The sequence below is a fragment of the Anser anser genome (genome assembly GCF_964211835.1).
Source record: "Anser anser genome assembly, contig: HAP1_SCAFFOLD_90, whole genome shotgun sequence".
In the NCBI taxonomy this organism is placed as follows: Eukaryota; Metazoa; Chordata; class Aves; order Anseriformes; family Anatidae; genus Anser; species Anser anser.
In genome coordinates this window covers 322,441-333,515 of record NW_028153635.1, presented here as the reverse complement: position 1 = coordinate 333,515, position 11,075 = coordinate 322,441, and the positions used below count along the sequence as shown (strand labels likewise).

The following is an 11,075-nucleotide window of genomic DNA, read 5'->3' as shown; positions in this document are numbered from 1 at the left end:
GACTTATTCCTCTGATGGATTTGGGCTTTAATTATCTCAGAACCCTCCTTTTTTCCCCACGTGTGACAGAACTTATGTTTCACTGGGGATATACACCGATTGAGAAAAAGAACAAGTTGTGGTCATCACCTGTTTTGGGGATTTTCTTCAAGTCTGGTGGCTGGGACGTGCTCCAGCGTGGCTGGAACAGCCTAGAAAGCAGCAAAACAGTATTTAGGACTCATGGGTAAAAGATTCCTTACTAGCTTTTTCCTCCATGCTGCTTCTCCTCTGGCATTGCGGAGCCTTAGCCAAAATACAAAACCAAGGTGCTCCTGAAGAAAGTTAATATTCACTTGGAGGTTACTAATGATCTTGTGTCTTTTAAGAACACAGCATTAATGGACAAAATCCTCCACACCAGAGAAATCACAGAATCACAGAGGACTAAGTAAATAGTGCCATTAATCTAATAAATATGGAAGGGTACTACAAGAATTCTGTAGGCAGCTACTGGATTTAAAAGGAAACAGAAAGCCTGTAGAACTTTTGAGTTTTCCATCTTTTCTCCTAGAGGAGGGTGTAAATTTTACAAGGGATCCATTTCTGCATTAGCCCCTGTCCTTACCATAGCTGCTTTTTTGGCTGGAGGTCCCATTGTGTCAGCGTCAGAGGCAGTCCGTGGCTTCACAGCTGCTACAGCAGAGGGAAAACTGCCAGGTGCCTTACGTTTCAGTGCCTTCTTCTTGGGGGAAGCGACTTTCCCATCCCAAGGCTTCGCAAACATGTCAAAGTTGGCTAGAGTAAAAGGAAGAGAGAACTGATACAGTCTTGCTCTGCCTCATGAAAAATCCACGTTCTCTTCCTCATTTCCACGGCCCGTCTACACAGTTAACTGTATTTGGCCAGCAGAAGTACACTGCCATTGCCTGGATTCTCAGCAATATCTTCCACATAGTAAACTCCGTCTACCAACAATCCATACAAAGGAACAAAGGAACTGAATAGCTACAGTAAATCATAATCCAGGACGAGGGAAACTCAGACACAGAGCGATCCCAAGTGCAAGCAATACTCTAAGACGTTGTATGAAGTCTAGTAAGATTCACAAATGTTGACAGCTTTTGTATTTAAAGTCTTGCTCCCTCTAGGAAAGGAAAAGCAGCAGGTATAGTAAGACAAGAGAGTGTATGCAACTGTTGTACCAGCTTCCTCTCCCCTGCAGTGATGTCCCACAAAATCTATTAAGTTGTTCTACAAAATCCAAATTTGTAGAGTCATATTCTAGTCTCCCATTCCTGACCTAACATCTGGCTGGCAGGAGAAGAAACGAAAGAAGGCTGGGTACTTGTTTTCTTTGTGTGTTTATTTCCTCGTGTCCCATGAGACAGAGAGAAAGGCTACAATGTGCAGTGCATGCAGCCTTTAAGCCCTCCTTATCTCCCTCACACAATCTCATTTTACAAAGTTGATATAATCTTAACAACGAGGCCTTTGATCCTCTGTCATTTTTGACAGAAACTGGCCCCCCACATTAAGACGCTGATGCATGCTTTACAAACACATACACGTGTCAAGTTAAGCAACACATGCCAAAGAGGAAGGTGAACTTGAACTCAACGCAGGGAGGACTTCATACCGTAAACAGATGGCAGAAAAAAACAGAATACCAAAATTAGACTAAAAAGCCCCTCAATGTGTTAATTTTCTAGTGGGAAATACAGAATACCATCACGTAATTAACGAAAACAGACATGGTTGCATGTTCTGGCCCTTCTTTGCCTTTGAACTTTGTAGCCTTAAACTCTTTTATCCTCTGCATTGAAGGAAAAAGCAAAGCAGATCCTGAGCAAACGGAACTTGCTCAATATGGGAAGCACCTCACCGGGGCAGGTATTAAAGCATCTTATTACCTGATAGCTTTGTGTTCCATAACGATTTCTGCCCGGCTGGGGCAGGTCCAGGTTGTGCTGGGGGAGCTGGCACATTTCCTCCACTCTGCTGCATCCGCAGAGCTTTCTCGCGCTTTATTTCTTCCAGGGTTTTAACACGCACTTCTCCTTCTGGCTTGGCTTTACCTGCCGGCTCCTTCGACTGCACTTTGCTGGGCCCGGAAAGAGTGAGCACGCTCTGCTTCTTGGGCTCACCCTCAATTTTTGCCCCTGCGCTGGGATCTTTGGTTTTACCATGCCATTCAGCCTGGGCTTTGGCTTGACATTCTCGTCTCTGAAGAGCTCTCTCACGACGGATTTCCTCCAGTGTTTTCACATGGATCTCTCCCTTTGGCTTAGCAGCCTTCCCTGTCATCATCAAGAAATGAGAAGCACCAACATTTAAAGAGAGTCCAACAATAGTTTAAGTCTCCAAAATTTGTCACAGTACTAAGGAAAACTAAGCCTGAGCGTTCCCAATAACGCATCTTAGGACAATAGCCTAACATTCTCCTCCTCCTCTGAGCCACTTGTTGTATTTTGAAGACCAGCCCTATCCAGAGAGAGTTGCTACACAGAAATGCTAGTTTACTTGATTACTTTTTCAGACTGCATTTCAAATTCCTGCTCCCGGCAGTGGCTCTATTCTAATTGTATATGATGGTTCACAGAAGCAGCTTAAAACCTTGACAAGGCACAAGCGGAAAATAAACACACACCTAGAGGCAGATTTCTGATAGTGGCTGTCAGAAGAGCTTCAGCACTCAAGCAAGAGGAATCAGTTCTTTGTTTTCATTTGAATTCCTTTTTAGGGCTGTATGAAAACGGTCTAAGTTCACGGAAAGGAAGAAGGAGAAAGTATATTTAATAGCCAGTTGTTACCTTTCGCAGCACTAGTCCGTTGAGAAGGTAATCCTAGCCTCTCCTTCACAGACTTGGGAACTTGAACTGCAAAACAGAAAAAGACCAAATTAGGGAGGCTGCATAAACGTCAACTTTGTGTTCACATTCGAAAACAAGGCAGGAAAGGTAACTTTGAATCCCGGTGATTAAGACCTCAGCCAACATGCAAAAAGAAACATCGCAGGAAAAGGACAAACAGAAAGCCTAAATACAAAACCCGTGAATCACATCCAGATGCCTGTTTAGTAGCTGTACCTCTCTTTGGTGCTTTGTCAGCATTTCCCGGAACCTCCACCTTCTTCCCCAGCCTTTCAGCAAGGCTGCGCTTCACCGGAAGGGCGCTTACATCAGCTTCAGACAGAGAAAACAAGGAATATTTTAAGAACATTTCTTTGCAGGAAGATTTGAGAACAGTCAACCACAAGCTTCTATTTTTCAAGCATATTTTCATAAAATTGCCTTTCAGCTGCTAAATGGTTTTTTTGCCATTTCTGCAGTCAACACAGATCTCCACTGCAATGCATTTTCCTCTCATACGTCAAAAATACTCTTCAATGCAGTCATATAGAGAAGGCGGCACCTAAATAACAGCTCATAAAAAGTTCTTACCCACGGAGGCTTTCCGTTTTCCTTGTTTCTCAGCAAGATCTAGTCGAACCACAGGTTCCTCCCCTAAAACAAAAGTAAAATTTTTCTATTTCATAGAAACCAGTAGCCAATAGAAATAGTATACTGTTAGCCCATGTCCAAAAAAAACCCAGCAAGGCACTGTTTTGACAGCTAAACCACACAAACTCACATTTCAACTATAATTAACTTAGAAAAAGTATCCATAGTCTCAGTGTTTGCCTCAAATTCCAGCTGAATGTAGTCGAGAATGAATCTGAGTCTGCTTGACAGCTATACTTTGTGCAGAACAGAGCTGCATAAGCAAGCAGAATATTATTAGGTACAAATGCTGAGAAATATTCCTTTCTAAGGTGAATGTCTATGAGTAGAAGTACTTCTTCACTTCTTTCCCTTTCAAAGGAATTTGCACAACTCTAAACAATATAATTTATACACAGACTCCTATCGCACTACTGTCCACACGTGCCACTGTCAGCCTCTTTAAAGCTTCAGAAATTGCTTCTTACATAGCACTGTCCTCTAGAGCTCTTTCTTCTCGTTACTCTCCTGTTTTTCAGTTATCCCCCTATTTGCATACTGACACATTTTTTTCTTTCTCCTGCTACTGCACTTAACCTGAGCACCAAAGCTTTCCAGTACAACCAGGGACTTTCAGCATAAAAGCATGTTTTGAACAGAAGGCGGCAGCACCAGGAGGCTAACAGGGGTGAATTGCCTTCCTTCTTGCTTAACCTTCCAGTTTAGGAGTAATGAAATCAAAACAAAAGCATGAATTATTACCTTCCTCTGTAGACAGTGTCACAGTTCTCACCACTGTCCGGACATTTTCCTTTTCCGGAGCAGGAAAAATCATAGAATCGACGGGAGGAAGAGAAGATCTTGAAGGACCTTCTGCTCAGAGCAAGCAAAACATAAGGAAGTTTACCAAACAGAAAAAACTATCACGAAGAACAAAAAACTTTAATTATTCATTACTGTCAAACATACAGTGACCAGAGCATGCAAATAAGAGAGGTGACTAATTTGCCTCTGGTTGCCCTTGGAATTCCCATCTAGAATACCAGCTGGCTGAGAATCAGGTTGCTCGATGCCCCCAGCTAAACATGGAAGTCTATCCCTCAAGCAGCTCCCAGCCACCATCACCTGCCATTCTGAAGCCAATCAAATTTCACTTCTTTGGCAAAATAGTTGGATTCACCAAAGCATAGCCAGCTACCCGGTATTACTGGAAGAGTTTTTTTTTGAAAGAAAAATCATCACACAGGATGAAGGTGAACAGGGTAAGGAAGCAGGGAATATTAACTCACCACCGTGTCTCTTAGTTTTTTCCTTCATTTTCTGCAATTTGATTTCTTCAAGTGTTTTTATTCCAAAATTCAGACCGTCCTCTGAAAACAGAAAACAGTTAATGAGACTAAGGCTTAGAGGCACTCACTGAGGACCACAGATCCTCAGGCTTCTTAGTGCTCAGGAACTTTCAGAAGTATTTAGAATAAAGCCTGTCAACACTCCTCACAAGTGAAACAACCATAGAATCAATGGCATTTTGCCCCTCCTTTCACCCTTCAGGGTAAAAACTGTAGTTTTAATTTTAATCCATTTACGTGATATTAGATCCCTCTATCGTTAGATATGGCTTTCAACAGTGGTTGCCAGGCTGCACGTGCAGCCATTTAAACTCCATGCTGTGACCCTGTTTTGTTCTCCAAAAGGAAAGAAAAGGAGTTCAACTTTCTGACCCAATGGGCACATGATGGTATCAGGGAGAAATGAGATCATGGAAATAACCGAGTCCATTCAGCACCCCTACATTCTGTTGTGTTTTTACGCCACATTGCTTTTGAGTTAATTGTCAAGTTCTCCTTCCGATTTATCCTACTACAGGTGCTGGAATACCTTGTTTAGCAGTAGTAGCACTGGCTTTCCGAGTGGAAATCATCCGTAATCCATTTTGGCCTTCCTCAGCTGGTTGCTGGACGGGAGTTTTAGTTTCTTCTCCTTCCGCAGAAAGCTGGTCTGAAGGGGAAAAATCTATTCAGTTATGCATAGGCCAGATTGTTCGTGATTATGTAGCTCATGCAATGACACTTCAGTCCATGGTTCCTATAAAAAAGTTGTTTTTTTTTTTTTTTTTTTAATACAGCTACACTGACCTGATGAACTCGTAAGTAGACTACCCTAGGACAAAACATCTAGGACTCTAGATTCTCTCTGCAGCTTTAACTACTACACAACATATTACTCTTCAGACAAAAAAAAAGGAATTTCCTTCCTAGTTTCACATAGAGCTTTACACAACAGACCAGCTAAAGCCAAGAGTGGTTCTAAGCTTTCCTCCAACATTTCAGGTTCTGTCCACTGACTGCCAGACAAAGCCACCAGTGACCTGAGCGGACTGCCTGCCCTATCGCTAGTCAGACCTCAGGTCATCTGTGATTTATACATTCATTTACAGCACAAATTCCTTCCAAGAACCAAAGACTTACACAATCATTTACAGCACAAATTCCTTCCAAGAACCAAAGACTTACACAATCATTTACAGCACAAATTCCTTCCAAGAACCAAACCATGCTCACCATCATCATCTTCATCATCATCTGCAGCATTGATTACAACTGGAGGGTGTGTAGGGCTTGGGACATTTTCCGAGTTTTCCAATTTCATCACCCGCCTTAGCTATGGAGAGGGATTGGACTGGACAGAAAGTTTGTTTTGCTGCAGTGACATCTGAGCCACTTTCAAATCATCGTCCGCGGACTCAGGCGGACTTGGCAGTGTAGCTAGAGGAAGAGGAGGATCATCAGTAATATGGCAGTTTAAAACTTTGACCACAATGCACGAAGATGGTAGCTAAGGCAGATAACCTGCACAGGCAATGAATGCAGCATCTCCTTTTGCCCATCCCGCCACTGTTTACACCGTGAACAATGACTTGCCTTCAAACAACAACACATCTCCCTACCACCCAGCAGAAGACGAAACAACAGAAAGCAAACTGCAAGGCAAATATCACACAAAGCAGAGAGAAGCTGAGCATGAAAGCAGAAAACAAATACCAGCAGTACAGCAGCAGTACACTCGGTTTAGCTGACCACCTAGGACTGCAGACCTTTTCCTGCACTCACAAATGAACGGTTACCTGATGTCTCCTACACTATTGGCACCCACTAAGTAATATGCAAAATTAATTCTTCAATACTTAAAGAAAAAGGACCTAAACTCACTCTTGCTTGGTGGTAAGAAGACGCCATCGATGTAACGTCCCTTTGCGTGATGAAAAGCACAGTTGGCTTTCTGACAGCCCACTGGCTGCTTCTCCCAGTAGCAGGGAATCTCAGCGCGCTTTTTCTGAAGACAGAAAGAAAGACAAGCTCGTGATAACATGCACCTAAGGTTTGCAAAGAGATGCACAGTTCCAGGTCACGACAGCGATAGGGCTGTCACAATACAGTGCTGAAACATCATTCCAAAGGTCAGTTTATCACGGAAGTATAGTATTTCCGGGCATATTCACAAAGTTTGCAGAAGCTGTAACCACTATGCACGTTTAGCCTTGTCATCATTCAGTTTGAGAAGACAGGCACTCTCAGACATCAGTTTAGGGTGGGTTAAACTAATACACCTAGGATTATACTAGGATTATTCAGAGGGAAAAAGAACATCTTAAATTGCCTACGTTAACTCTATCCAGAACTACTTCTCGGAGACTTCGTTCTTCTGCACCTTTAACTTTCCCCACTGCTTCCTAGCCCAGGCAGCTAGAACAGCATTATCTGAAGGACTCCGGGACACAAGAGACCTGATAGATCATTATCAAGCCTGCTCTCAGGAGGCTAGTACAGCCTGTTTATTACCCCCCTGCTCCAGCAGGTTTTAGCAGTCTAGTTAGCGGTTATTCTGCATCTGTTGAGAAAATACTGTCGGCGTCTAATAAAAGAAAATCTTGCTAAGACATACCTAAGGCATTGATTTTATTTCCCTCTCCTTCCTCCCACCCCCTCCCCTGCTAACAGAAACCAGTGTAATTCCAAAGCAAAGGACTCTGTCCTGCAAAAGCACAATCAGCACACCTACAGCACTGAAAAATGCTTTTGTTGATTTATTTTGAGAACACATCTTTAGGCACTCACATCGATTTCCATGTGTCTGAATCGGCAGACATTCCTGAAACAACGACCCTCCTGCCACAGCGTGCAGACTGTCTCGTTCCCCAGAGCAGCTTCACAGTGGCGGAAGGAACAGTTGTCTCCCTGTAACCAAAAGGAAACCAACAAGGAAAATATAGTACAGCCTCAAAAACGTCCATGCTACTGCCTCAGGTTGCCACGATTGAATTCAGAATCTATCTGGTTATCACGTTAACCAAAGACCAGTGTGCCTCCTCCTCCTACTCTACCCCTTCCTGAAAAAAAAAAAAAAAAAACAACAAAAAAACAAAGCAAAGCAAAGCAAAAGAAACCCAGCCATACCTTGGTACAGGTAGAATAGAAATAGAAGTAGCAATCGTCTCCTTGTTTAGACATGCCGACAAGTTCTGATAACAAGCTCGGGTTCTCTCCACAGGGACTTCCTCTGCTCTTGGAGAGAGCTGTCTTCACCCTTGCTTGGGCTGAAAGTCTTCCACTGGCTTGTGATCAGTGAAATCTTCTTTTTAAAAGTAACCCTAAAGAAAGTACCAACAAGTGAAAAATAATGAGTAACAAGCATTTTTCCAGCTTTCTTCTGTTCATCAAATTAGTCTCTTGAGGAGAGCAATGCCTTGAAATCAGCTGTTACGGGAACTAACACAATATTAAACTAAAGTTCTGTAAAGCTGCCAGGAGCTTTGTCAGCAAGTGTTCTCTTCCACGTCCTCAATAATATGCCTTGGAGCACATCCGGAAGCCTGAAAATGGAGTCACTTCTTCAAAAACCACCTGATCATACATGCAAGGCAATGATCAACTATGGCTACGAGTAACTTCTACAGAACGCAGTATGACGCATTAAATAGCACGTTCCAGTCACTGTGGGTCTTCGAGTTCACCTACCTGGACAACCTCAGCAAAGTTATCGATCTTCAAAGACTTCCAGTTAACTTCTCCTGGAGGCCGAACCAACACTGAATCCGTGAATTAATGATAAAGGGGTAGGAAGAATTTGCCTCCTCACTTTGCCAAGGGAGCCTCTCATCCACAATTCAAACATAGGATGTGCTTTTAAACAGCTTATAACTAATGGAGGAAGCAAGTCCATCTGAACACTCTCTCAGACTGGAGACAGCCAGGGTTAGTTAGCTCTTCAAAAAATAAAAACCAAAAAAAAAAAAACACAAAACAAAACGAAAACAAAAAAACCCAGTGCATTTAGAGATGAACTCGTGATTCAAAGTGGCTGCAAAAATGAGGCTCCATCTTCCACAGCCAGAAAATTTGACTTTTTTTTTTTTTTTTTAATTCAAAATTCAGTATGTTCCAATCTCTGGTCTTCAAGATTTCTTCACCTATTAAGAAAACACTAAAACCTTTCCCCGTCTTTATTACCTGTACAGCAAAAAACACACCAGTGCACAGAAATACACAAATGTGCATACGCATACACACATATGTGTTTAGACACACACACGAGGAGTGAGTGATAGAAAGTTAGCGAGAGCGACAGTGGAAATCAGAAGTTTTGCCTTTTTGACACAGAGAGCGCGTAAAAACTCTCTCATTTTGAGGGAACTAGAAAAAAATGGAGGATCTACCAAATATTTTGATGAGTATGCCTTCGAGGCCAATGCTTTATACCATGAGTGATCTGGGGGCCAGCACACAAATATGCATACGTATGTATCACACAGTATCACGGATTTCTAGGTTGGAAGAGACCTCAAGATCATCGAGTCCAACCTCCGACCTAACACTAAGTACTCCACTAAACCATATCGCTAAGCTCTACATCTAAACGTCTTTTAAAGACCTCCAGGGATGGTGACTCCACCACCTCCCTGGGCAGCCCGTTCCAATGCTTAATAACCCTTTCGGTAAAGAAGTACTTCCTAACATCCAACCTAAAACTCCCCTGTCGCAACTTTTGCCCATTCCCCCTCGTCCTGTCACCAGGCACGTAGGAGAACAGACCAACCCCCACCTCTTTACAGCCTCCTTTAAGGTAACTGTAGAGAGCGATGAGGTCGCCCCTGAGCCTCCTCTTCTCCAGGCTGAACAAGCCCAGCTCCCTCAGCCGCTCCTCGTAAGACTTGTTCTCCAGACCCCTCACCAGCTTGGTCGCCCTTCTCTGGACTCGCTCGAGCACGTCCATGTCCTTCCTGTAGCGAGGGGCCCAAAACTGAACACAGTACTCAAGGTGCGGCCTCACCAGAGCCGAGTACAGGGGCACAATCACTTCCCTAGACCTGCTGGCCACACTGCTTCTTATACAGGCCAGGATGCTGTTGGCCTTCTTGGCCACCTGGGCACACTGCTGGCTCATATTCAGCCGACTGTCAACCAACACTCCCAGGTCCTTCTCGGCCAGGCAGCTTTCCAGCCACTCATCTCCCAGCCTGTAGCTCTGCTTGGGGTTGTTGCGCCCCAGGTGCAGGACCCGGCACTTGGCCTTGTTGATCTTCATACAGTTGACCTCAGCCCATCGCTCCAGCCTATCCAGATCAAATATGTACATGCATACAGGATAAACATATCTATACACACAAGCGTGCACAGTATATGTCGTATGGTATCCATATCGAGAACAACTCGTAGCCCTGATCAGACACGTAGACTTGCAATCAATTAACAGCAGGAAGACAGCAGATCAAGGATACAGCAAGCTTTGAGAGGCAGGGCAATGCTCACTTTGCCAGTGGCATGGCTGCATGATACCAAGAATTTTGAATTAGTTTGATTTTTTGGAAGCAATTTGTTTTCTTTCTGCGCTGTAGCAAATACCACAGGTTTGCCATCACGTGCTGTTCCCTAATCCATATATCCATCATCATCCATTGCTGCAAGATCATGAAAGGTTAGAAAAGATGACTTAGGTCCAATTTAACAGCCAATGATTTTTCAATGACCAGAGCTGCAACAGGTTTTATTTAGCCACAAGCAGGTTTTTTTTTTCTGATGTGAAGTCAGATATTTTGATTTTTTTTTTAAGACACTAAATGTCATAAAACCTGCAACCAGACCAGATAAAGTTCAAATTAGAGTGATTCTGAAGCCTTTCATTAAAATGCTGCACATTTCTGTGCAAATTATTTCGGACTCTTCTGGACAAAAGCGGATGAAATAGTTCTTACAAATTAATAATAAAAGGTTGGAACCTTTTACTCACACAAACACTAGTGAATTTTCCAGGAAGTATTATTTTGGCAGGGAATTTTCCCAAATCTAAAGTAAAGAGGGGAAAAGTTGGGTTCCCGTATTAGTTGTTGGTTTTGACTGCTTGACAAAGGGAATAAAAACAGTAGTTAAGTGCAAGGTTTCCTTCTCTTCTTTAGTATTGAGAGGAATCGTCACTTCTGACCTTTAGCACCTTCAGAAACACACTTAGTGCCATGCAGATTCCTCTGCATCTACTTCTAAAAATTACTGGTGCTCCTTAGCATGGAAGTTGGACTTGAAATCTTTTCCAGACTGAGCTCTTTTGAATGCCCAAGGAGCT

The 11,075-nt window shown here is 43.1% G+C and overlaps 2 protein-coding genes and 1 long non-coding RNA gene across 4 annotated transcripts; all 3 read right to left on the bottom strand.

Moving 5' to 3' along the window:
- Positions 1–418: 418 nt before the first annotated feature.
- LOC310891744 (zinc finger CCCH domain-containing protein 11A-like) lies at positions 419–3,201 on the bottom strand (the record flags this gene model as incomplete). Its single annotated transcript, XM_083853980.1, has 3 exons — positions 419–2,279; positions 2,793–2,858; positions 3,069–3,201. 3 exons carry the CDS (start codon positions 3,199–3,201, stop codon positions 1,876–1,878), a joined length of 603 nt encoding a protein of 200 aa, XP_083710106.1. The 3' UTR covers positions 419–1,875.
- Positions 3,202–3,340: 139 nt separating this feature from the next.
- On the bottom strand, positions 3,341–5,384 carry LOC310891756. Its single transcript, XR_014577705.1, has 4 exons — positions 5,340–5,384; positions 4,751–4,831; positions 4,224–4,334; positions 3,341–3,485 (listed from the first exon to the last, which is right to left on the bottom strand). It is a non-coding gene; the product is annotated as an uncharacterized lncRNA (long non-coding RNA).
- A 726-nt stretch (positions 5,385–6,110) lies between these two features.
- Positions 6,111–8,075, bottom strand: LOC310891755 (zinc finger CCCH domain-containing protein 11A-like). Of its 2 annotated transcripts, none has more exons than XR_014577704.1 (3): positions 7,577–7,843; positions 6,671–6,794; positions 6,111–6,226 (listed from the first exon to the last, which is right to left on the bottom strand). XR_014577704.1 is itself a non-coding variant. In XM_083853988.1 (3 exons), the coding sequence occupies exons 1-3, from the start codon at positions 7,967–7,969 to the stop codon at positions 6,123–6,125; spliced, it is 282 nt and encodes a 93-aa protein (XP_083710114.1). In that variant the 5' UTR covers positions 7,970–8,075; the 3' UTR covers positions 6,111–6,122. The 2 variants fall into 2 exon arrangements, 1 of the variants encoding a protein (XP_083710114.1); XM_083853988.1 differs by lacking the exon at positions 7,577–7,843 and adding an exon at positions 7,916–8,075.
- Between the last annotated feature and the right edge of the window lie 3,000 nt (positions 8,076–11,075).

Bases quoted from the DNA above. Each gene is read 5' to 3' on its own strand.
- LOC310891755 (XM_083853988.1), bottom strand. From the start codon at position 7,969: ATGTCTAAACAAGGAGACGATTGCTACTTCTATTTCTATTCTACCTGT. The intron at 6,795-7,915 runs GTATGGCTGGGT...TTCTGTCTTCAG, and splicing joins TCTATTCTACCTGTACCAAG to AAAAAGCGCGCTGAGATTCC. The intron at 6,227-6,670 runs GTGAGTTTAGGT...CTCTTCCTCTAG, and splicing joins CTTCTTACCACCAAGCAAGA to CTACACTGCCAAGTCCGCCT.